Raw genomic sequence first — 26,423 nt, 5'->3', positions numbered from 1 at the left:
ACACCAAGGGCCACATTATTGTATGACTCCATTATGAGTGAGTGATGATGAGTATGGGGTTTCCTTCTGGGACGAGAAATGTTCTGGAATCAGTGGTGATGGTTGCAAAACTCTGTAAATATATCAAAACCCACTGAATTGTACATTTTAAAAGGGTGAATTGTATGCCATGCAAATTACATCTCAATAAAGTGAATAGATAAATGGGGGGTAATATATCTAACTCAAGGCAGTCGTGAGGATTAAGTAACTCATAGTTTATTCATGTGGCCCGAATGTGTAAAATGATGGAGGGATTTATACACCAAGGGACCAAGCAGAAAATCTGGTTTCCATGTGTCGGGGTGCAAGGTATGATGAGACCCTGGTAGGGTCTTCAGGAGAGTCAGGATGGGATGGACCGTATTTTCTTGTGCATCCTCCTTGCGGTGCCCATGAAGAACTAGGGCAGGGTGGGGCTTGGTCTCTGACCATTCAGTTGCTCCGGAATCTGTGTCTTCAAAGAGCATTCCAGTTGGTTCCTGGGATCGGCAAGTTTGGGAAACGTGGTTTTAGGCTCATGGGGAGCTGTAGGCAGTTTCTCAGAGCTAAAGGGCTTTAATGCTCCACTGGGACACCTAGAAAGCACTGGGCCTGTGCGCCATTGGGCTGTAGCTTTTGCAGAAGGTGCTGTGGGAGTGCAGAGCCTTGGGGTGTCATGAGTAGGGTTGGCTTAAGGGGGTAGAACCAGGGACACTGGCTCTTAAAACTCCTAACATGGGGTGGGTGCCCCTCCAGGTTTCAGGCCAGCCCTGTGGGGCTATGAGCAGGCTGCACAACACCAGCTTTTTTTTTTTTTTTTGAAACAAGCAAACAAAAATTATAATTTTCAGCTGATGGCTGACAGGCCCTGAATAAGCTGGCTCGGAGCCTCGGTGCTGAAATCTCGCACACAGTCAGCTCCGAGAGGAGGTTTGCTGGTTGGGTGGGCTGGCTAAGTCGAAAGAACCTTTTCCAGGCAGAAATCTATTCAAGGGCCATGCTACCTGCCTGAGAGCCCCAGATGCTCCATCAGTATGTGTTAAACACAGGAATTAACAAAAGATGGAAATACGAGGACTGAGAGCTGGCCACTGGCTTAGCCATGCAGAGGTCATTGATGGACTTGACCGATGCAGTTTCAGGGATGTGGTGAGCTTGAAAGGATGCTGGGAGGTGAGAGGGTGGAAGCCGCAAGAAGAGCTAACTCTTGAGAGGATTTTTGCTGTAAAGGGGAGCAGAGAAATGGGAGGGTTCCAAGAGGAGGAAGTGGGGTGTAGAGAGCTGTGGGATCAAATCTCTGTGTTGTACACCTGAAGCTTACAGACTGTTATACGTCAATTATAACTCAAAAAAAATGAGCTTAAAAAAGAGAGATGGAGCTATGGGGTTTTTGTTTGGTTTTCGTAAATATGGGACCTATTACCGGCATGTCTGCATGCCAATGGGGGTGGGGCCTGCAGTGAAGAGGCAGAAACTGATAGAGGAGAGTTAACTTAGAAGAAGGTTCTTTTTTTTCCTGCTTTTAATATTTATTTATTTATTTATTTATTTATTTATTTCTTCTTCTGGCCGCACCACGTGGCATGCAGAATCTTAGTTCCCCGACCAGGGATCGAACCCATGCTCCTACATTCGAAGCGCAGAGTCTTAACCACTGGACCACCAGGGAAGTCCGGATTTTTATTTATATTTAAAATTAGGGGCTTCCCTGGTGGCTCAGTGGTTAAGAATCCGCCTGCGAATGCAAGGGACACGGATTCGAGCTCTGGTCCGGGAAGATCCCACATGCCGCGGAGCAACTAAGCCCGTGCGCCATAACTACTGAGCCCACGTGCCACAACTACTGAAGCCCGCATACCTACAGCCTGTGCTTCGCAACAAGAGAAGCCACTGCAATGAGAAGCCCGCGCACCGCAACGAAGAGTAGCCCCCTCTCGCCACAATTAGAGAAAGCCCACACGCAGCAATGAAGACCCAACGCAGTCAATAAATAAATAAATAAATAAATTTATTAAAAATAAATAAATTAAAAAGTGTAGTTGATTTACAACATTATATTGGTTTCAGGTGTACAACATAGTGATTCAATATTTTATTGATTATACTCCATTTAAAGTTACTATAAAATTTTGGCTATATTCCCTGTGCTGTACAATATATCCTTGTAGCTTATTTATTTTATAAATAAATAATGATAGTAGTTTGTACCTCTTATAAATAAATAAGTATAGTAGTTTATACCTCTAATCTCCTACCTCCATCTTGCCCCTCCCCACTTCCCTCTCTCCACTGGTAACTGCTAGTTTGTTCTTTGTATCTGTGTCTTTCTGTTTTGTTGTATTCATTCATTGATTTTATTTTTTAGATTCCACATATAAGTGACAACATACAGTATTTGTCTTTCTCTGTCTGACTTATTTCACTAAGCATAATACCGTCCAAGTCTATACATGAGGTTGCAAATGGCAAAATTTCATTCTTTTTTTATAGCTGAGTAGTATTCTATTGTGTGTGTGTGTGTGTGTGTGTGTGTGTGTGTACATCACATCTTCTTTATCCATTCGTCTGTTGATGGACACTTAGGTTGCGTCCATATCTTGGCTATTGTAAATAATGCTACTGTGAACATTGGGGTGTGTGTATCTTTTTGAATTAATGTTTTCATTTTCTTCGGATATATACCCAGGACTGGAATTGCTGGATCATATGGTAGTTCTATTTTTAGTTTTTTGAGGAACCTCCATACTGTTTTCCACAGTGGCTGCACCAATTTACATTCCCACCAACAGTGTAGGAGGGTTCCCTTTTCTCCACATTCTCTCCAACACTTGTTATTTGTGGCCTTTTTGATGATAGCCATTCTGACAGGTGTGAGGTGAGATCTCTTTGTGGTTTTGATTTGCATTTGTCTGATGATTAGCAATGTTGAGCACCTATTCATGTGCCTGTTGGCCATCTGTATGGCTTCTTATTCAGTTCTTCTGCCCATCAGGAGAAGTTTCTTAAATGATACGAATGGGACTCAGTGCTCGAGAGGTTGACCTCCCATGGAAGCCAAGACATTTTTCTGTTGTAGCAGGAGCAGTAGGTGCAGGTGGGTTGGTGGATTCCACGGTGGGAATTTGAGGGAATAAAGAAGAACAATCGGGGAGAAGGTCTAAAATAGCCGGGGTGGGGGAGTGCAGGCGCAGAATCAGTGGGGTGGGGTTGCCGGGTGCTGGGCCCACCGAGGTGTCCACCAAAACCTGGAGGCCAGGCTGGCCCGAGAAGTTAGCACTTGGCCCCAGTAGCTATGATTGTCCCCGATGTGTATTTTATGTTGTCAGTATCAACATCGTCATCATCATACAAGGCATCATCCCCAGTTTTGGTGAAAATCTCCGCTCTGGCTCTTATTACTGCCTTTTCTTATTCACTCTGGTGCCCCAAAGCCTCTATTTCCCGGGGGATTCATGAGCGGAGATGCTTTGGGGCCCGGCCTGTGGCAGAGCCCCTGCCCGTGATGGATGGTGTGCTGAACACTAGCTTAACCACAGCCCCCCCAACTTGGAGGTGCTCCCTGCTTCCAGGCATCTGGAGGAGTGGGTTCTCCCTCCTTCAGCCCCAGTAGCTGGGGGACATTCTCCCCTAAGGGGCGCTCATTTCAACGTGCTCCTGCAGGCCCAGACACAGACCTTAGGTGGGCAGATGCGTGTACTGCTGACATAGGGCAGTGGCCTGGGTGTTGCTGCGGTGGTAGCACCCACGGAAGGCAACCGGGAGCCAGAACCCCTGAGCCAACCCCAGGTGACCGCTGTGCGAGCCACAGCTCAGAGCCAGACGGTCAGGCCCAGGTCCCTCTGGGTCTGTGTTTCCATTCTGACCCCGAAGCATCCAGGGGCATTCTGTTTGGACGGCCCTGCCTCGTTTGAGCTGTACTCGGTGCTAAGTGTGGGAGCAGCGCCCTGGAGGCCAGTGTGGTGATGGCCTCACCGGCAGTGACCAGCAGGGTCCCCAAAGGGCAACGAGGAGTGCGGGCGGTGGTGAGTTCCGCCTGCTGCCCTCTCGTGCTCGTCTTGGAGGACCTGGGTCCGTTTTCATTTCCTCACCTGCAAATCTCCTCTCCTTTTTCTCCCGACAAGCGGGGCTGGAGCTGGCAGGCCCGGCGAGGGAGTAGGAGTCGTGAAACTGGGGCACCGCTGATCACCCTTGGCTTGCGGCTGTCTTTCAGGAGGGCACCAGCCCTCTCGGGATCCGCTTTGCTCTCTGCGCCATAGAGATAAGAGGTTCTCCCTGCTAAGCCCCCTGGCTGCCGTTTCAGTGGGGTGTTACACATGACATGCCACATAACCCTCAAGCATTTCCCAAGGGTCCCACCCCTGCCACCCAGCGTTCCCAGCCCTGCAGAGAACTGCATGCTCTGCGCTGCCCCCAGCTGGGCCCTGCCCTGCGGGGGCTGATGACTGAGTCCCGCAGTGGCTTGGCAGTCGTCCCCAGGTTGGCACTGCGGGTGAACAACCATGAGATTTACAACCTTTCCTGGGATGTCAGTGACTGCAGGGGTGCCCAGGGGCTCCGTGGGGACCCTTTCAGTGCTCAGGCTGGCGGGGGAGGTGCCGTGTCCTCCCCTTATAAGGTTACAGGACACGGACGGGGTCTGTGTCCCCCCAGCTCTTCACACCTGTGAAATCCAGGCGTTAGTCTCCCCATTTATAAAGTGAGGGTTGAACTGGGAGGGGCGGGGGTCCTGTACTGTTTCCTCCCAAGAAACCTTGGCGGAAGTCCACTGTCTAACAGATAAAGGTGAGACTACTGTGGGGGGCAGGGATTGGAGACCCCCCAGCCCCCCACCCCTGTTCCTTCCAGCTCAGACTTTCATGGGGGTGTGTCTGCTCCTGCTTTTACCCCCAGGGGACAGGCAGCTAATCACTGCTGACTTCATACACACACTCCCTACGCCCCGGCCTGCCCCAGATCCCCGGGGCACAAGGAACTGCCCCTTTCCCCTCTACCCCCTCCCACTCATCTGGAGCCTGCCTTCCCTAGAGACAGATGGTAGGAGGGGAGGTATTGGGCGTGGGGAGCTGCCCACATGGGGGTAGATGAAGTTCTTTTAACATCACTCACTTTGGTCCCTGATAGGGGGCAGTAGGTTTGGGAAGCAGAGAGCAGAAGAAGGGGGCTTTCCTAGAGACAGCAGAAGAGAGACCCATGGGAGCCAGATGGGATGTTCCGAATGTGCCAGAGACCCCAGAGTCTGCCTGGGCCCCTCCCGTCCCCAGCAGCTGCCTTCCCCACGATTGCAAACATCTAGGCGGGCTCCCCTGGCCTGGCTTGAACGAGCTTCCAGACCTAATGGCCAGAATGCAACTGAATTGCGTTTGGATGGATTCCATCCTCTGTTGTCTCTGCACAGCCTCACTCGTAAATTCCATCTGTGACGTCAAACCCCGGCTCATCACGGAAAAACAGATTAGGTTCTGTAAACTCAATTCTCATGCTTTCCCTCCCAGTCAGGGTGTCTCGCCGTGGCCTCCACTCAGAGCAGCCATCTTGCCTTCCTACCTGCCCACCCTTCTGAGCCAAACCCTAATAATCACCGCCGTCTTCACTGATGACTCCCCGGGGTGGGTCCCTGAAGACCTTTGGGACCCAGCTGGGGAGGCCCCGAGAGGTGTCCTGCCCTTGAGTCCTTAGGCAGAATTAGATGCTCTCGGTCAACTGCAGGCCCCTTTTCTCTGTCTTCCCACGTGGGTTCCGGTGGGACAGGCTGCTTGAGGAGGAGTCGGGTCACCCCTCCCCGCCCCTACTCTGCCCAGCGTCCAAGCCAGGGCTCCGGGCCCAGCAGGGTGCAGCCTGGGCCGCGCACCTTGTCCAGGGCTGGTCCCTCCCCACCCGTGGCCTCCCGGATCGCCATGCCAGGTGGCCCCCACTCTGACTTCTTCTCGCCCTTCTGTTCCCTCAAAGACACCGATGAACATGGGGGCTGGGGGTCCTTTCTAGCATCGTGAATACATGGGTTCTGGAAGCCCAAGGCGTTTTTAGAGGCAGATACCATACCTGAGGCCCTCTAGGGGGTCTGTCCCTGGTCTCCCCGGGGAGAGATGGGAGGGTGGTTTGTGTGCGGTGGTCACACAGACTCCTTGCCTGGCTTCCCGCGCACGAGGGCTTCTGCAGACTTTATTTCTTTCTTCCCTCTCGTTATTCCAGCCCCAAAAGCTTCCCTGTGGAAGGAATTAAAATATAATTCTGTCTAACCCATCACGACTCCAGCGGGGACGGAGATAAGACGTGTGTCTGTCTTGTGGGCCCAGGCAGCCGGGGTGGGTGTAATAAGATTGTCTGAGGGTTCAGCTGCTGTGTGAGGATGCTCAGGGGACGGGCAGACGCCAAGTCACGCTGCCTTCTCTCATTAGGGGGCTGGTGGCTGCCTGTGCCCCCCTGGCTTCAGACTCAGCCGGGAAGAAAACAAGGGGACTCTCGTGCCCTAACCAGGTCCGCATTCTGGCTGCAAAGCTCACCAGGACCTCCCAAGGGGCCTTTCGTCCTTCGGACGTTGGTGCCCTGGGTGCTGGGCTGTCTTCCCCTGATGCCAGTGCATGTAGTGTCTGCACCTGTACCTGCCCCTGGCAGCCCAGCCTGGGAGCCTACAGGCCCTGTTCCCCAGGCACCTGTCTTCCAGACCTTGCTCAGCACAGCAGCACCTCCTAATTGCTAGCTGAGTGTTGGCTGGAACCGGACTAAGCGTTTTATGTGCACTATCTCATTTAATCCACAAGACAGCCCAGCGGGGTAGGTGCCATTCTCACCTCTGTTTTGTAGAAGATCAAATGAAAGATCAAAGAGATTAAGCAACTTGCCCATGGTCACTGCTGGGAGGTGGCAGAAGGTCTGGCTGACTCAAAGTCCATCATTTTCACAACTACGCAGACTGCCCTTCTCAGACCGGTTATACACATACGGCTCACACTCTGTTGTTGCTGCCTTGTGAAAAATTGAGTAATAGAGAAAAGTGCAAGTAAAAGTTGCCCAGAATTCCATCAATCTGAGATAACCCTCTCCAGCGTCCAGTGAACATTTTTTTCAGATTCTGTACAGATACGTACAGAGTAGTAATAACTTTTTTTAAAAAAATGGGTGGTACTCTACGTTCATTTTAAAAATAAAAAATCAAATTTAATTTTACTTGAATTTAACCAAAGATAAATCACCTACTTGCATGTATCTAAAATGAAACAGAAGGGAATTTTTAAACTTCAGAAAAACATTTCTTCATCATAAGTGATAATAGTTCCTAACAGGTTAAAGTTAAGGTGAGAAAAGAGGGAAACAAGCTTAACAGCTTTATTAGATATAATTCACATACTGTACAATTTACATTTAAAGTGTACAATTCAGTGGTTTCGGGCCTATTACATTAATCTTTAAAATTGTGATATACATTTATCTGTAACACATAATTTTCCATTTTAACCATTTTTAAGTGTACAATTGTGTGGCATTAGTACATTTACAATATTGTACAACTATCCCCACTACTATTTCCAAAATTTTTTTATCACTGAAATTGAAACTCTATACGTATTGAACAGTGACCCCCTATTCCCCTCTCTCCCTGGTAACCTCTAATCTACTTTCTGAGAGAAAAACTTTTAAAAGGTTAGAGTCATTAATTTTTTTAAGTAATAAAATTTATCTTTTAGGGCAGTTTTAAATTTACAGCAAAATTGAGAGGAAGGTACAGAGATTCTCCATATACTCCCTGCCCCCACACAAGCACAGCCTCCCCTATTATCAACATCCCCCTCCAGATGGTACAGTACAACTGATGACCCTACATTGGTACATCATTATCACCTAAAGCCCATAGTTTATATTAGGGGTCACTCTTTGTGTTGTACATTCTATGAGTTTTGACAAATGTATAACGATACACATCCACCATAGAAGCATCATACAGAATAGTTCCACTGCCCTAAAACTTCCTGTGCTTCAACTATTTATCCCTCCTTAGTTTTTTAACCTACATAATGAATCAAATTCCATGCTTCTGTTCTTCCACTCTCAATTTTTGTTAGTTATATTATTTGTGGACCTTGTTAAGGTTTTTGTATTCTATTCAATAACCATAATTGCCTTGGTTTCAAAAATATTAACTCAGTATTCCTCCATTGATGAACTTACTTTTATTTATCTTTTGGTTGGTTGGATTTTAGCATCAGGTAATTTTTAAAAGACGTTATAGATATCTAGGCTCCTAAATGCGTGTTTCAGAATGTCTATTAACTTTCTGCTTAAGGGACAACTTAGCTGGGTATAAAATCCTGGTTTACAATTTCTTTCTCTTAGAACTCTATAGATATTGCTTCACTGGTTTCTGAAATTGTGTTGCTGAGGAGGATTCTGATTGTCCTCAACCCATCTCCCTGTGCCCCCTAGTTATATGATTCTTTCTTTATCCTTTAAGCTCAATAACTTATTTTAGGATGTCTCGGTGTTCCTTATACCATCAGGTTTTCCTGGACTACAGAATGGCAGTTAATCTGCAGAGTCAAGTCTTTTTTATTTCAGGGAATTTTTTCATTATATATTTGAGTACTTCGCCCACCCCCGTTCTATTATTCTATTTCCTCAGAGAAGCATACTAATTATGTATATGTTGGATTTCCTCTTGCCTCCCATATCTGTCATTTTGTCTTATTAGTCTTCATTTAATCTTGTGTGAGTTCCTCAAGCCCGCCCACCATCTCTAACTGTTCACACTGTGCTTTGCCCCTTTATTCATTGCTTATAGTATGGCTTTTTAAAAAATATCTGTGATGTATTTATTTTTCTTTCCCATTTTTCCCTGAACTCTGCTAACCAGCCTTTCAACTTTCATCTCTTCTGTCATCCAATAATTTCTTTTTTAAATTTCTATGTTTCCTTCCTTCCACTCCTCTGCCCCCACCAGTTTCTAAGAGATTATATCTGTAATTTCTCTGAGTCAGTGGAGAACTGTTTTTTCTGAAGTCTTCCTGCATTTCTGTGGCTGATTCCTCTTGTGATGCGTGTTCTTCACTTGCCCCCCACCCTTAATGCGTAGGACCCACGTGAGTTCCTTTCTGATTATTGTTCTCTAGCTACCTTCTACATAGCAGCGTGTGGGAAATGCAAGGAGTGATCTGGAGCAGCCTGCAGCTGCATCTTGGGCTTATTTATTGTCTGGAAGACTCTCTTTCCAGAGCTGTTTTTTGTCCTGTGCCCAGGGATTCCAGCTCTCTCAGGTTCGGGGGTTCACAGAAAAGTTCTTTAGGTCTCTGACTCTCTGTATCATGACCAGCCCCTCACTGCCCCTTCTTCCTCCCAAGCCCCACTTCATTCATTTACCGGGAGAACTAGGTTCTGTCGTAGAAATGGCTCTCACTCCCCTTCCATTCCATAAGGTAAAATTGCATCTCTGCCTGTACTCAGTTGTTCACAGCAGCCCTATTCCCGTCAGCCCCAAATTGGAAATTACCCAAATGCCCATCAACGATGGAATGGTTAAATCAATTATAAAATATTCACCCAGTGAAATATTAGACAGCAGTGAGAGTGAGCCCTCTACAACTACATGCAACAAATTGGATGAGCCCCAGGACCATGATGTTGATTGAAAGCAGCCGGAATCAGAAGCGCGCTTACAGCCTGATTCCACATGAAACTGTGCACTCGGTGGGTCAAAGACGGTTGGAGGTTGGCAGCTCGTAGGCTTTAACCTAGTGCAAAATACAAAACAGGCAAAAGGCAGACGGTTATCCGTGGTGGGGGAGGTGTGCCTGGGGGAGGGTGCTTCTGGGTTATTAATTTTCTGGTTCTTGATCTGTTTGCTGGCTGTATGGGTGTGTTCAGTTTGTGAAAATATGTGTACTTATGTGCATACTCCTGGAGGTATGTCATACTTCAATAAAAAGTAGAAAACGGAAGACAGGGTGATGGCTCTCCTCCCCCGGGGGCATCCACAGCCCTAGACTCCATCGTTCCATGTCTTTCAGGAGGTGGTATTTGTTCAGAGGTCCGAGGTGGCACGTGTTGGCTGTCAGCATGTTCCTTCCTCCCAGCTCAGACCTTGTGGTGTCTGGCTGGTATCCTTCATGGACTGTGGTTCGGGGCTGCAGCCATCTCCTCGTTGCTCGGCCGTGGTGACTTTTCTCTGTCTTTAGCCGCTGTCTGTCGTTTTGAGAACGGAAGAGCTCCCACTGCTCTGTCTTCAACAGGAAGTCAGGATAGTTGTCAGAACCGACTAGCATAGGTGTAGAAAGAAACAGATCTGGCTCTCTTAAGTAAATAAAACGCCAGTATCTGATGAGACAAGAGACTGTTGGCCCCTTCAGAGTGATCTCCCTGAAAGACAGCCCCAAGAGGGGCCAGCGTCCCTCTCCCGAGCACTGTTCCTCTTTCTGGGAGTGACCCAAGGGGCTCACAGTGACCCAGAGAGCAGCCCTGGTGGGTGTGGGTGACCGCAGACCTTCCCCAGGGCTGCTTGGAAGGACGGCTTGGCTTCTGTGTGGAAGTGCTTGTCAGGAAACTCATGCTTTGTGGTTACACCCTGTCTGGCGAGTATGTCTTTCCTCCCCTGGGAGAGAGAATTCTTGAAGCAAGTGATGGTCTCTTGTCACCCTGCTCCCGCCCCAGCAGACCCTGAACTCCATGGGCGCGTGGGTGTGGCTGTCGTGCCTGCTGCAGGGAGCAGCTTCATCTCAGCCTTGAGCACAGCCTGCCCTGTGGAGAGTGGCCGCCGGTGGCCTCCGTGCCCCCACTGCCCTGGCCCCATCCTCCGGGGACGCGGCGAGGCGACGCTGGGGGTGCGCCAGTGGGAGGTGTCTCCGATGGGGCGGCGCGTTCCCACCTCGGGGCCTTTGTTCGTGCTGTTCCTTCTCCCAGAGTGTCCTCCTCCCACGTGCTCTGCTGAACAGAATCTCACTGATCCTGGGAAACCCAGCTCATGTCGTTTGAAAGCTCCACGTTCTGTGAAGCCTCTTCCAAGTCCTTCTGGACTGAGAGACGTACACCCCCTGGAAGGGGAGCACTTCACCCGCACTCATCTCGGTGACACTGGCGATGACTCTGGACGGCGGGTGGCATTATCCCCATTTGACGTATGGAGAGACCGAGGCTCGGCGGGCACGGATCACACGGCTGGGAAGCGCGTTGTCAGGTTGCGACCTCAGATCCCGGGGGGGGGGGAGGAGCTCCACTGTGACTGCTGCACATTTTGTGTCACTCAGAGTTCTGAGTCCTCTCCTATCATTAGTCACCACGCACTTAACTATAACTAGACAGGACCGTTTATTTTGTTCTTTCCCTCTCCATACCTACCTCTGTCACTCTTTGGCCCGTGTTGGGTGGAGGCACAGCTGTCTTCCTCTAGCCCAGCAGGAGATGGAAATGCAGCCTAAGCGGCGTGTTGTCTTCTGGGGGCCGTCGTGGGGTTATTGCCCTTGGTCGGCCCTGAGCTTCGCCTGTGAGCCCAGCTCCCCCAGGACATGGGAGCTGCTGAGGGACCTCTGGGTATGTGTCCCCTCCCTGTCTCTGTGCCCTCAGGCTGCATGTGGAGATGTGGACGCCCCCTGTGGGATTACAGCTCACTGGGTAGCTTGTCTTTGGGAGAAGAAAGCGGAGACTTGGGGAGGAGAGGAACGTTATCCTGTGTGTGTTCCAGACACGTGTTCACAGGGCCCCCGAAATCGAGAACCAAGCCTGTGTCTGGGTGCTGGCTCATGGTCTGAGAGTCCATCCGGGTGTTAGGATGGGGGGACGTGGAGGCTGCTGGGGGGAAATGGAGGCTTCTCAGGAAAAAGCGTAGTCCGGCCCCACATCCTGCCCTGGTGCCTGGTGGGCTGGAAGAGGCAAACCAGTGGACATTTGGTCTGACGTGTGTGGGCGAGTGCGGGCAGGTCATTTACTGTGGAGCCGTGAAGAGCCCAGAAGGGCAGGTTGCTTAGAGTTTCTCGAGAACATATAGAGATTGCACCTGACCTCTTTGTTAGCAGTTTAGATGACGACGTGGACTTGCCCGGGCTCACTCTGGGTCATTGCATTATCCCTTGCCACAGAAGGAGCCCACAAAGCCACGTGGAAAAGCTTTGGAAAAATGGCCCTTATCGAACCTAGGTTTTCCCTTTCCTGTCTCCAGTCCGCATTTCATCCAGCCTCTCGCAAGCACACGGTTCTCTCTCCTTTGTTTGTGTCAGGAGGTTCCCAAATCGGGGGCCTGTCCTACCCTCTTGGGGGTGTCAGCCTGGGTGCCTCGCTGCCCCGGCTGAGCCCAGGGTCTTGTTTCCTTGTTCGGGCTGTGCCTTGAGGCTTGCGGGATCTTGCTAGGTACCCGCCAGGGATCGAACCCGTGCCCTCGGCAGCGGAAACGCAGAGTCCTAACCACTGGACTGCCAGGGAATTCCCTCAACGTCTTGTGTCACACCCTCTTGTGGAAGGAGGTGGTGCCTTGGGGGCTCTGGACCATCACTCGTCTCTCCTGCGGCCTCAGCTTCCAGCCAGACTTGAGCTTGGACCTGTGGGTCTCAGAGCCGAGTCCAGGCAGCCTGCAGCCTCTGCTTTCTCGCCCTCCTGGACAATTTCAACTCGGGCCCTGAACCCACGTGCCCTCTTAGCTGTTGGCTGGACCCACACCTTCAAGGAAGGTTAGAGGTGATGTTTGCACATGAGCACGGCCTCTGGAGGGTTGAGTCCTCCCCTTTGTGGTAAGCTCAGCGGTCCAGGGTTGATCAGGGAAGAGACAGGACCAGGAGGGGCAGTAACAAGCTTTCCTGGATGGCGCTGGGACAGGTTTGCTAGGGTGGAAAATTTCTCCCAGCAAGAGGCTTTCCAGATACAGTGATGTGGGACCACCACCCAGAAAGGGAGAGGCAGAGTTCGACAGGGGGCTCATGTGTCGAGGTGGCATCGCTCAGAATCACGATGGAGAGCCTCTGGGTCACAAAACTCCCCCTTCGGGGTCTTTTATGAACTCGGGTTTGTCTCATCTATGCCTAGTAGATGTTGGGTGCAGTTTCTGGGGTATGTAAAGTAGGTGAACTCTAATTGGCTAAAAAGATGTTTATCTGGACTGTATTTCAAGCAGCTGGATAAGTGAGAAGTTGAGTTTGGTGCTGGGTGTTTTGGGGGCTAATAGTCCTACCTGCTGTAAAGAAGGAAACAACATGGGGGTCACTTTAGGCTCATAACGTGGGTGCCATCCCCAGCCTCCATCTCCCTCCTTAGGTGGTTTATTAAAGAATTTCTTTCCACCTTACGTACCGAAGGTCCCAAGAGTTCTGGTACACATGCTTTTCCCAGTCGCGTTAGTTATCCAGTAATGCGTTAGTGCCCAGGTGATGCTCAGGCCTCGTACACATGGTGCCCTGGGGAAGCTGCCTGCCCGGTCGGCCCTTGCATTTATCACTTAGCCAGCATCCTGCCTCCAGTCCCTGTGAATCCTCACTGACTGCTGTCCCTGGCGTGGTCCTTCTAAACTACTATCCTGATTCTGCCACTGCCTGTCTTGGAAACCTTCACTCAGCTTCCAGTTAACAGCATCCCTTCTCTCTGGGGGTAACCAAATATATCCACAGCAAAGCCCCTACCACCCAGGGGACAGATTATCATGGGTGATTTCTTTTTCCAGATCACTGCAGGTATGCCTCCTTCAAGCATTAAGTTTCGTTTTGTTTTTTTAAATATGATTGCTTTAGGTGCAAGTCTTCATCAAATATATTGTCATCTTAAATACAAGTTACTGTGAATACATTGTTTGCTTATATATATATATATATATATTTTTTTTTTTTTTTTTTTTTTTTTACTGTACACGGGCCTCTCACCGTTGTGGCCTCTCCCGTTGCGGAGCACAGGCCCCGGATGCGCAGGCTCAGCGGCCATGGCCTCACGGGCCCAGCCGCTCCACGGCATGTGGGATCTTCCCGGACCGGGGCACGAACCCGCGTCCCCTGCATCGGCAGGCGGACTCTCAACCCCTGCGCCACCAAGCAGCAAGCCCTGCTTGCTTTTATTTTTTAAATAGCTTTATTGAGATGTAATTCCCATGCCCCGCAATCCACCCATTTATCTGATTTTCCTCTTCTACCTCCAAGACCTAGCCCAATGTCGGCAATAGAGTAGGTATCAATAGGCAGTTGGTGGTGGATTGAACTGAAACTACACCTAAGGTCACCTCTTTTGATAACTCGGGATCTCCTGCCAGGAAGCAGTGTTGCCACCTGCACCCGGTGACAGGAGCAGAACCGATTGCCCTGACGCCGAATGGTCCCAGACTGCTGATTTTTAAAATTCTCACGTCTGTTTTTCGTAGTTTTGTCTGTCCTGCCTTCTTGCCGGCCGTCATCACTTGCTGCCGTCACCGTGCCGGCCTCCAGCTACTCCAGAACACGGGGAGGCGGAGGCTGCAGGCTGTTAGAACTTTGCGTAAAACAAGAACGCGATGCTCTTGACTCTTAGGGGATGCGATGCCCTCCCATCGCCTGGCCCTCGCTAGCAGGATAACAATCCTTTATTTCCTCGTGGCTGATCAGAGTTTATACATGTCCTCTACACAGTGGCTTAGCAAACAGGGAAAATGGAGGCTGGGGAGGTGAGGGAACTTGCTCAAGGTCACGCGGTGGGCTCAGGGTCACACAGTGGGCTCATGGCTGACTTGAGACCAGAACTCTAGCCTGGGGTCTAGACCAGGCCCTTCCTGTGGTACTTTACCCATCAGCTTTTGCAGAAAGTGACTCTCCTGTCCTCTCTTTCTCTCTCAGGGGTCCTTGGTGAATGTTGTCATGGTTATTTAAGGAACCTCGCCTAGAAGTCCCAACGCACAGTTCCCCATTGACGGGAAGGCTTGGACTCCAAGATGATTATAAAGGAATATCGGATTCCTCTGCCAATGACCGTGGAGGAGTACCGCATTGCCCAGCTGTACATGATACAGGTGGGTGGTGAGGCCGTGCACACAGCCGCTCTCAGCACCGGCGTGGAGGGTTGGGTGGCACCGTGGCCTTCACAGCAGTATCTGCCCAGTAGGCTTCTGGCCAGTGTCTGAATTGCTCTGGAGCTCTGGCTCCTTTTCTGCACATGAAGCCAGGCACACGCAACGCGCCGTGGATGTTTGTGGCATTGGATTGTCTCGCCCGCACTGTAGTCACAGCACTGACAAGACTAACGCTTTTTGTATCTAACACCCGTCCTCTTACTGATCCAGATATTATCCTTGTGTTTAGTCATCTTGGGCTGTATAACGAAGTGCTACAGACTGGGTGGCTTAAACAACAGACGTTTATTTCTCACAGTTCTAGAGGCTGGGGAGTCCAAGATCAAGGTGCTGACAGATTTGGTGTCCGGTAAGGGCCCTCTTCCTGGCTTACAGACGGCCCCCTGCTTGCTGTGTCTTCACGTGGCATAAGGAGCCAGGGAGCTCTCTGGGGCCTCCTTTATAAGGGCACTAATTCTATTATGAGGGCTCCACCTTCATGACCTAATCACCTCCCAAAGGCCTGACCTCCTAGCATCATCCCATTGGAGGTTGGGGCGTCGACATATGAATTTGGGGGAATGAGGGACACAAACGTTCAGTCCATGACAATCCATTTGACAGACAGGAAGGTGCAAGGCCCAGAGAAGTTAAGTGACTTGTCCAAGAGCACACAGCCTGCCTCCCGGCTCCAGGTACGCACTTTCCTCATGCCTTGGGCTAAGTGGCTGATTTACAGAGTCACAAATGACTTTGAGGATGACCGGGGCCTGTGACCAACCAGAGATGATCACCCCACCCCAGATGTTGCTGGCCTCCCTACTCAGTGCCTGACTAACCTGGAACCCAGGATCGGGTCCTCATGGCCCAGACGTGGCCACAGCTCCTGCTCGTTGGGGTGCTGGCTGCGGTCCTGCCCCACGGGGGTCTCCGTCCCAGCTTCTCTGCTAGCCTCTTGCTCATCCTCGCTGCCCCAGCCCTTTGCCTGGCCTGGCAGCTTTCCTCCCAGTTGGGGGTCTGATTATGAACCTGCTCCCGGCCTGGCTCTGGCTTTCCTGGGTACACGGATGCCTCGGTGCAGCCCCTGGCCGCGCAAGCGTTACGCTGGGCCATCAGGGCAGGGAGAGCTCGGCAGGGCCTGCACCCTCATCCTGAGTCTGACCTGGCCCTCAGCGTGGGAAGCTTGGCTGGGAAGAGAACAGAAGGCCAGCTCAGCCTCTCCGGGGGGCTGTTTGCTCCACGCTGCTTCAGAAGCGCCACTCAATTCCCTCTTGAACCACTTACCCAGTAATTATTCCTCGAGAGTGGGGAGAGGTGAGACTGGCATCAGCCCCCCAGCGCCGGGCACTCTGGGAATCTCTCAGCCTGTTCAAGGACCAGCTGATCTGCCAAAGGCACTGTTTGTCCTGTGGCTTCCTCATTCCTCCCCGAGCCAGGGGAGCCCTGGACCCTAACCCTGGACCACAGCAGATGGCCCTCAGCTCTGCTTGGGGGCTGGGAGCGTCAAGATCCCAGGAGGCTGACTTTCAGCTTCCAGTTTATCCCAGGCTTTTTCAAGTATGTAAACACCTCTGACTCAGGGCTCCTCAGACACCTGCCATCTGCACCCCCTGTATTAAGGTGCTTTTTTCAACATCTATGCCTCCAATTAATGTGAAACCTTCCCAGCCTCCTAGGTGATGCCTCCTACAGCCCCACTGACACGGCGTGCCTCTCGAGGCCAGCCTCCTCTGCTCCCGCTCTGGCATTTGTCTCACCCGCCTCTGGCTCCACGGTCCCGGGGGGACTCCATCCACCGTGGGGGTGATGGACAAGCCCATTATCTCCACTGTGTGACAGTTTCGTGGGTGTGAAAGTACATCACAGCTCACCGGCTGTACCTTTACAAATAGATGGTTTATTGTATGTCAATCCTACCTCAGTAATGCTCTTTGAAAACTAAGTTAAATTCCCCAGACTTTTCTGTGCCCGGCCTGGGAAAGGGCTGGGCTACAGAGACGAATACAAAGTGCTTCTGCGCTCCAGGATTGCCTGCGGGGAGACGGATGTGTGTGCAGCCCACTGAGTAGAGGCCAGAGCAGTGGGGCTAGGAGGCTGGGAGCCCAGTGTTCACTTGGGCTTGGGGCCAGTGCTCCAGGAGGGCCCTCATTCCGAGCTGGGCCTTACGAGATGGATGGTCCATCAAGGAAGGCAGCTCCGTTTTTCTGGAAAGAAGAGCAAGACCTTAGTTCATTACCCACTGATCCCGCTTACCAACTGCGGTGGCAGCTAGGAAGAGGCCGGCCTTCCAAACAAGCCACCTCCTCCCTGAGGTTGTGAACAAGATGGGCTCACGTATCAAACTGCCTCATACCTGCCTGACCAGCACTCAATATACATGTTGTTCAAGGTTAAAAAAAAGGAAAGGAAGGAAAGAAAGAAAAAAAAAAATTGGTCTGGCTGGGAGAGAGCCTTCCATCCTAGGAGGTGCCCAGCAAACGGGGGGAGCGGTCAGAAGCGCCTTAGCCAGGACCCTGGACAGCTCTGAGAGCTGCCTGATTGGCCGGAGTTTCTTGGACTTTGAATCCTTCACCCCCCACCCCCTTCATCCGGTGCTTTTTCTGCACCAGGCCCCTGGCGGCTCAGGCTCCTCCCTTGCAGACCCCAGGCCCCAGGGATGGGGTAGGGGAGGAGAGGAGTGGGGAGAGGCCTTCACCCAGCCTGTGCGGGCAGGGTAGGGTAGGTCAAGCCCGCAGTCTCCGGGGAGTGGTTGGCAGGGATGGGCAGTGACTTCTGATGTGAGCAGGACACTCCCCTTCTCCTCTTCTCCCCTCCCCCATCCCTGGGGCCTGGGGTCTGTGCAGCCCCAGTGAGGCCAGGTGGGAGGCACCCTCCCCCGCCCCTGCTCCCTCTCTGGCCTTCCCCGTGCCTTCTCTGCCCTCGGATCCCTGGCAGGCCGCACCTCAGCCCTCAGAGACTCCGTGTGCCCTGACCCCTCTGACCTGCACGTCCTCTTCTCACTGAGCCACCCAGCACCCCAGATGTTTCATTCCCTGGGGCTGCGTAACAGAGCACCACAAACTGGATGGCTTAAAACAACAGAAATTTATTCTCTCCAAGTTCTGGAGGACAGAAGTCCAAAATCAAGGTGTTAGCTGGCCATACTCCCTCTGAAGGCTCTGGGGCGCTGGGGGGAATCCTCCCTTGACTCTCCCAGCTTCCGGTGGCGGCCGGCAATCCTTGGCGTTCCTTGGTTTAAAACTGTTTCACTCCAGCCTCTGCCTGTGTTGTCACATGGCTGCCTGCCCTCTGTGTGTGTCTGTGTCTCTGTTTTCTCTTCTTATAATGGTCTCTTCTCATTGGATTTAGGGCCCAGCCTAAGTTGTCTAATCCATCTACGTTAAGATGACCTCATCTTAACTAATTATCAATACATCTGCAAAGACCCTATTTCCAGATAAGGTCACAGTTTGAGATTCTCAGTAGATATGGATTTTGGTGGGGGAGGCCTTTAACCCACTACACTGGGGCTTGGGCAGACAGGTAGCCCCATCCCCACTTATAGTTTTAGAAACTGAGACCAGACACAAGAAGCAACTTGTCCAAGATGAGAGAAAGTTGGCCACAGGGTTAGGACTGCAGTCTCTGTACTTGCTCAATAACTGCTTATCAGCACCTACCTTGTCCCGAGGTGTTTTCCTTGAGGCGCTCACTGCTTCGGGGCGAGCGGGCCCTGGAATCCAACAGGTCTGAGTTCGTCCTGGCTCTGCGGTTTGGTAACTGTGTAACCTTGGACGGGTCACTCGGCCTCTCTGAGCCTCCACCTTCCCATCTGTACCTTGGGGGTGATAGTAGTCCTGCAGTCTTCTCAAGGGCTCATTGCAGCAACTATATGAGAAAGCGCATGCCAAGCGCTTAGCACAACTGCTAATAAACGAAGCTACTGTAAGAGGCGGGATCTTGGAAAGCATCTGAGAAATGGTCGCTGTTTTCATTACAGAATCTGGGCCACATTCCAGGAGCTCCTTTAAAGAGTAAGGAATGGCATGTCCCTGCTCTGACTCCATCTGTGGCTTCAACCAGGGTCTGCTGTTTTTCTGAAGGGGACTCAGTGTCTCTGGCCATGGAGATAGATCACGTCTTTGTGCCTTAGAGAGGGTTCGTGCCCCGAGGGCGAGGCAGTGCTGTGGGGAGTGCCTGTGTACGTGTGCGAGGACTCAGGTGTGTGCACGTGTGAGTATATGTGCACCTGCTGTTCAGGAAGCTGACCGAAGATGGCCTTGGTGATGCTGTCATGTCACCATGGAAACAGATGCTGGGCTTAAAGTCACCAGCACCTTGACCACGAGGTTTTGTGCAGAAGCAGAAACCTGAGCTTCTGGACCCTGGGAAGGACGTTCGTGGCAGAAAGACACTTGGAGGTGACCCAGGCATCACGTCTCCCTGACAGTGTCTCCGAGGCCCCTTCTCACTCGTGTTTGATCTCTCTGAAATCTTAGTTGAGTACAAGAGGCAAGGTTGGTTTTTATTTGTTTGTTTGTTTTGTTTTATACCAGATTTATTGAGCTGTAAGTCCCACACCACACAGTTCACACATTTAAAGTGTATAGTTTAGTGGCTTTTAGCACATTCACAGAGTTGTGAAACCATCACAATTCTAGAGCATTTTCATCATCCCATAAAGAAGTCGCTCTCCATTTTCCCCCAACCCCCAGGCCACCAATAATCTACTTTCTGACTCTCTGGATTTGCCTATTCTGTACATTTTATAGAAGTGGGATCGTATAGTATATGGCCTTTTGTGTCTGGTTTCTTTCACTCGGCATGTTTTCAAGGTTCATCTATGTAGTAGCATGTGTCAGTACTTCATTCCTTTTTACAGCCAAATCATGTTTTATTGTATGGCTATAATTCGTTTATTTTCTCCCTTTCCGTGGATTGTCCTTTCACTCTCTTGATAGTGTCCCTTGATGCACAACAGTTTTTGTTTTCATTTTGATGAAGTCCAACTTAGCTATTTTTTCTTTGGTTGCTTGTGCTTTGGGTATCATATTTGAGAAACCATTGTCAAATCCAAGGTCATGAAGATTTGCCCCTATGTTTTCTTCTAAGAGTTCTGTACTTTTAGTTCTTACAATTAGGGCTTTGATCCATTTTGAGTTAATCTTGATATGTGGCATGAGATAGTAGTGCAGATTCATTCTTTTTCACTTGGGTATCCAATTGTCCCAGCAGCATTTGTTGAAAAGACTCTTCTCTCCTGCATTGAATGGTTTTGGCCCCCTTGTTGAAAATCAATATGTATAGCGTATAGATCTGTGGGTTTATTTCTAAACTCTCATCTCCATTCCATAGATCTGTCCTATGCCCGTACTATACTGTTTTGATTACTATAGTTTTTTGGGTTTTTTTTTAAAGAGCTACTACCACCCGCAACAGGTGGATGAATCTTTTTCGGCTGCGTTTGTCCTTGCTGCTGTGCGCGGACTTTCTCTAGCTGTGGCGAGTGGGGGCTACTGTTCATTGCGGTGCAAGGGCTTCTCATTGCGGTGGCTTCTCTTGTTGTGGAGCATAGGCTCTAGGCGTGCAGGCTTCATTAGTTGTGGCACACAGGCTCAGTGGTTGTGGCGCATGGGCTTAGTTGTTCCGCCGCATGTGGGATCTTCCCAGACCAGGGCTTGAACCCGTATCCCCTGCATTGGCAGGCCGATTCTTAACCACTGCGCCACTAGGGAAGTCCCTACTGTAGTTGTGGGGTTTTTTAAAATTTATTTTTGGCTGCGTTGGGTCTTTGTTGCTGCATGCGGGCTTTTCTCTAGTTGCGGTGAGCGGGGGCTACTCTTTGCTGTGGTGCACGGGCCCTAGAGCTTGTGGGCTTCAGTAGTTGTGGCAGGTGGGCTCAGTAGTTGCGGCACACGGGCTTAGTTGCTCCGTGGCATGTGGGATCTTCCCGGACCAGGGATCAAACCCATGTCCCCTGCGTTGGCAGGCGGATTCTTAACCACTGTGCAACCAGGGAAGTCCCCCTACTATAGTTTTTTAGCGAGTTCTGATATCGGAAAATGTGAGCATTCCAGCTTCCTTTTTGTTTTCAAAATTGTTTCGGCTGTTTGAGAGCCCTAGGAGTTCCATATGAATTTTAGGATCAGTTTTTCCCTTTCTACCAAAACTGCCATTGGATTTCGACAGGGATCACATTGGACCTGCAGCTTGCTTTGGGGAGTATTGACATCTTAACAAATACTAAACCTTCCAGTGCGTGAACACAGATGTCTTTCCATTTATTTAGATCTTCTTTAATTTCTTTCAGCAATGTTTTATAGTTTCCTGTGTACAAGTCTTGTACCTCCTCGGTTAAATTTCTTCCCAGGTATTTTATTCTTTTGGATGCTCTTGTAAATGGAAATGATTTCTTTATTTCCTTTCTGCCGTATTTGCTTTTGTGGGTTGATTTTGTATTCTGAAGCTCTGTTGAATATATGTATTAGGTCTGACAGATGTGGGGCTCATTCTTTAGGTTTTTCTGTATATGGGTGTGTCATCAACAAATTGAGATAGTTTTCCTTCTTCCTTTCCTATTCGAATGCCTCTTACTATTTCTTTTTCTTGCCTAATTTCTCTGGCTAGAACCTCCAGTACAATGTTGGCTAGAGGTGAGAAAGCAGGCATCCTCATCTTGTTCCTGACCTTGGGAACTTTCAGTCCCGGCACACTCAGGAGTCAGAACAGAGGAGTTTGCACATGCAGTGCTGGGCTCGGACAGGGAACCGTGGCCCCTTTAGTCTCCTGCATGAGTGCTGGGGCCGGCGGTGGGGGGCGGGGGGGGGGCGGTGTCCTGCAGTGACACAGGAGGAGCCAGCCTGGTTGGCCAAAACCCCACCCCCCATTCAGCACCCTCGGCCAGCCTCCTAAGCCCCTCCCCCTCTGCAGAGTGCTCTGGACCCACACATCGCTAATGCTTTTGTCCCCACAGAAGAAGAGCCGTAACGAGACGTTCGGTGAAGGCAGTGGCGTGGAGATCCTGGAGAACCGGCCATACACGGACGGCCCTGGTGGCTCCGGGCAGTACACACACAAGGTGTACCATGTGGGCATGCACATCCCCAGCTGGTTCCGCTCCATCCTGCCCAAGGCGGCCCTGCGGGTGGTGGAGGAGTCCTGGAACGCCTACCCCTATACCCGAACCAGGTGAGCTTGCCCTCAGCCTCTGTGCTGTCTGCTGGGGAAGCAACCCTGCAGCATAGATGCTGCTGCTGGCCCCCCAGACAGGCTCAATCCCCACACCCCAGGGAGCCCTGGCTTCTGGGGAGCTGAGCCTCCGTTCTGAGTGGTACCCTGAAGGTCCCCCAGGTTCCCCCTCAGAGAACAGGCAGGAGAGGGAAGGGTCTACCCCTAGGTGCCTTCTAGCCTGCCAGTGGGGGAGACCAGGAAGACCTGAGTCCAGCGAGGGCCATCTGAGACTCCTTTGCCATCTGGCAAGGCTCAGGGAATACAGACTCACGTTAACGTTCGCCTGGGAATGCAGGACCGTCCACCAGCTGGGAAGAAACACAAACTGAGGGTAGACCAGATGGCCCAGAGATTCCCTCCAACCCTGAGACCCTCAGCGACTATGATGATGTTTTATAACAAACCATGCTGAGCAGGGCTTTCTTTGGATCCCTCTGGTAGGGGGGCTCTTCACTCTGCGCCCCCACCCAATAGAGCTGAGCACTGCTTCGTTAGAAGAGATCGGGGGCCGCTCCCAGCTGGCCGCCCACTTGCTGGGCAGGTGGAGTCCCCATGCATCTCCTGGGGCTTCCTTCCCCAGGTCGTTGAGGGCCTGGAGCTTGCTGGAGGATCCGTCCAAGTCATGCCTCTTCCCAGCAGCACTTTCCTCCTTGAGCTCATCTCCAGTCAAGAGAGAGGGGCTGTTTCCCTGTTGCCACACCTGGTTTCTTAGGGGACAGGGGACAGGGTGGCATGTCACACAGATTCAGCCGACTCAGCAGCGTGCCACCTTCTCTGTGCCTGAGTCCACACCACGCTTCACACACGTGGACACAGGGCTGCCGGCAGCTTCCGGAACAACTCCCTCTTCCCCCTAAACCCATCCCTCCCCCCAACCTGGACTTGGCTCTTCTTGGGACGAGGTGAAGGTCCAGGAGCTGGACAGGACAGACGCGTCTCGGCCACCACTCCAGCCCTCGTCCTCCACCCAGCCACCCACGCCTACACCGCTAAGCTCGAGTCCTGATGGATACTCTCCTTCCCCCGCAGGTTCACTTGCCCTTTTGTGGAGAAATTCTCCATTGACATCGAAACCTTTTATAAAACTGATGCTGGAGAAAACCCCAATGTGTTCAGCCTGTCTCCTGTGGAAAAGAACCAGCTGACGATCGGTAACCGTCTACCCTGACGCTCCCAACTCCGGGAAGGGCAGGAGCCCTGCAGGGCTGAGTTCCCGGTTTCCCCGCCCGTGGGCCCCTTGATTCTGCCCCTGATCTTCAGGCCTGGCAGGCTGCAGACCAGCTCCTGTCCTGGGCGGGGAGGTTAGAGTCCAAGCAAGCCTGGTCGGAGGTGTGGGGGCAGGAAGGATGGGTCTCCTCGGCCCCATTTCCCTGATGTGCCCACTAAGGCTACGTGCGTTTCCCACTCAAGCCCCTTCCCTTCATCCCTTCAAAGTGTCCCCATCCCCAGAAATGCATGCGTGTGCTTGGGGGCCACATCAGGCTGACAGCCATGCGTGAGTGCAGCAGGCCGGATGGGGCCTGTGTCCCCTTGACGGTGGGCGGCCTCTGCTCTACTTCCCTCTAGCTGACTATGCCATGTGGGAAACAGGCCCCATTTGTTAAATCTTCTCTTTCAAGCGAGGCCAGAAATCAGGGTTTTCATGTGAAATCTTCCAATTCCTAAATGTTGACAACTAATTAAAAATCTTTGTAAATATGCCACCCAAACAAGACACATCTGTGGACCAGCCGCACCTCAACAGGCCCCAAGCCCGTAGGAACAAGCCATTGTGGTTCCCAGACGGGTGCACGGCTGGTGTTGGAGGGGTGTTGATGAACTCCCAGGCGGCCTCAGAGGCCTGGAGGGCAGTCCCCTGAGACTCCTTCCTCCTGCCGGAGTTTTTAGGCCCCAGGGGGTTTTGGGAGATACCTTAGCTTCCTAGGGCTACCAGAACGAAGTACCACAGACTAAGGGACTTAAGACAACAGATACTTTTTGTCTCACAGTTTTGAGATCAGACGTCAAGGTCAGGGTGTCAGCAGGGTTGGCTCCTTCTGGGGTCCCTGAGGGAGAATCGGTTTGGGCCTCTCCCCTAGCGTCTGGTGGCTGCTGGCAATCTTTGGCGTTTCCTCGGCTTGTAGGCTCATCACCTCAGTCTCTCCCTTCATCTTTACATGGTGTTCTCTCTGCGTGCATGTCCGTATTCGAATTTCTCCTTTTTTTTTTTAATTGAAGTATAGTTGATTTACAATGCTGTGTTAGTTTCAGGTGTATTTATTTTTTAATTGAGCCAAATTTCTCCTTTTTATAAGCACTCTAGTTATATTGGATTAGGTGCACCCTAATGACCTCACTTTAATTAGATGACTTCTTTAAAGACCCTGTCTCCAAATAAGGGCACATTCTGAGGCCCTGGGGACCAGAACTCCAATGAATGAGTTTAGGAGGGGACACATTCTACCCATAACAGGAAGGAAGGGCCCAGCATGACACAGGCCCTCTGGCAGCTCTTGTCCGGCCAGCTGCAGGCTCCCCCCGAAGGCCTCCTGCCATGGTTCCTAAGTCCCAGCCCCCCCCTTCGCGGCCTTTGCCTGCCTGAGCGGGCTGGGCACGTGGTCTGCTCCAGGAAGGATGTGCATCCCTCCCCACATCCTGCTGCCCTCGGGCCGCTTCTGACCAGTCACTAGTTTCGTCGGGGCCAACGCCTGCATCTGTAAACCACAGCCCAGACTCAGTGCCAGCAAGCCAGGGAGACGAGACAGCCGGGGCCCGGTCGGGGCAGAGCCCCCCTAAGTGCCGTCGTCCCCACACATCTGAAAGAAGGAGTCTGTGAGCCACAGACCCTGTCCTGAGGTCTGCCACTGGCACGCAAACCCGTCTACCACATGCACACCTCGGGGAGCCAGCCCAGCAGGATGGCTTTGACTTGGGGGAGGAGCCGTGTGACAAGAGGTGGTCCTTCCCAGAGTCACTGTCCCGCCCCTCACCCAGGTCCCACCAGCCCCCAGTGCTGTTTCCCAAGCGCCCAGCCCCATGGCATCTGCTGCCCACTCTCAGGCACATCCTGGACCCTCTCAGGCCCGACGCCTCCCGCTGGGCCCATCAGACGTGGTTTCCGGACTCTTCCCTGCTGATCTGTCTGGGAGGGGCTTCCCAGCAGGCCAGCCGCCTTAAAGCTCATCTGTAGGGCCACTTCCCCTCAGGGTGCCGGCCGGGCACAAAGCCTGGTGAGAGATGGCGGATGTGTCCAGCTGCATCCCCATCACCTCTACCCACGTGGACACCCTGGTGGTTCCCCAAACTCCCCCACCTCCTGGTTCAGTGTCACATTCTGGGACGTTCTTGGCCTCACAGTTCTGCTCCTGTAGCTGAAACACCAGCTTTTCTGGGAAGCTTTACTCTTTTACTCGCCCCCGCCGCATCCCACATCCTCCATCCTCTTCTCGCCCACGCTTCTCCAGCTCATCACCTTATTTATCCGCTTTGGCAAGCGTGCCCAAAACAGGGGGGTTGCTGAAATGATTTGAAAAGGAACAAGGAAAGCCACAGGTCCTGAGGGCGGGGGAGCTCGGGGTCAGGGTGGACCAGAACAATGTCCTCACCCCCACGTCGGGCCCCGTGGCCCATCGAGGCCTGGGGCCCCACGAGGATTTGGGGGTGGCAGGGACATGGCGAGGAGACTGGATGGGGAGGGGTGGGGTGGAGGTTGGGGCAGACGTTGTCACTCACGGGGTCTCCCCGTAGATTTCATCGACATCGTCAAGGACCCCGTGCCCCCCAACGAGTATAAGACGGAAGAGGACCCCAAGCTGTTCTACTCGACCAAGACCCAGCGGGGGCCCCTGTCCGAGAACTGGATCGAGGAGTACAAGCAGCAGGTCTTCCCCATAATGTGCGCCTACAAGCTCTGCAAGGTGGAGTTCCGCTACTGGGGCATGCAGTCCAAGATCGAGCGGTTCATCCACGACACGGGTGAGCGCGCCCGGCCTCTCCGTCTGTGTGCCCGTCTGCCCACCCTCTCTCTCTGCATCTGCCTGTCTTACTCTGGACAGGCGACCCCCAGGGCCCACATGCAGCCACCCACCTGGTTTACCTTGACCATATAAACACTTGCCGAGCGCCTACAGACGACAGGCAGTGTACGCCTGCCCCAGACACTGCGGATGGTATTTGTAACACGTGATGTCCACCCACCATGGGGGAGCAGCCCCAGGGGACTGCCCCCCTGCTGCTCACAGCACCT

General features: G+C 51.9%; 1 protein-coding gene across 10 annotated transcripts in view; it reads left to right on the top strand.

Annotated features, from left to right (window-relative positions):
• PITPNM2 (phosphatidylinositol transfer protein membrane associated 2) overlaps positions 1-26,423 on the top strand; it is a 144,448-nt gene that overhangs the window by 95,652 nt on the left and 22,373 nt on the right. For 6 of the 10 annotated variants that reach the window (XM_027124952.1, XM_027124953.1, XM_027124961.1 and 3 more), the window contains exons 2-5: positions 14,778-14,950; positions 21,942-22,156; positions 23,228-23,349; positions 25,925-26,152. In XM_027124952.1, the coding sequence (XP_026980753.1) occupies positions 14,873-14,950; positions 21,942-22,156; positions 23,228-23,349; positions 25,925-26,152 (643 nt within the window). In that variant the 5' untranslated portion in view covers positions 14,778-14,872. Of the gene's footprint in view, positions 1-14,777; positions 14,951-19,328; positions 19,486-21,941; positions 22,157-23,227; positions 23,350-25,924; positions 26,153-26,423 lie in introns of all 10 variants that reach the window. The other 4 variants (XM_027124958.1, XM_027124959.1, XM_027124957.1 and 1 more) reach the window with 3 other exon arrangements.

This window comes from Aethalodelphis obliquidens, unplaced genomic scaffold, assembly GCF_003676395.1.
Source record: "Aethalodelphis obliquidens isolate GAN/ISIS:26980383/991018 unplaced genomic scaffold, ASM367639v1 scaffold28, whole genome shotgun sequence".
Lineage (NCBI taxonomy): Eukaryota > Metazoa > Chordata > Mammalia > Artiodactyla > Delphinidae > Aethalodelphis > Aethalodelphis obliquidens.
The sequence above is the reverse complement of the archived record's forward strand: the minus strand, read 5'-3'. Positions and strand labels throughout refer to the sequence as shown.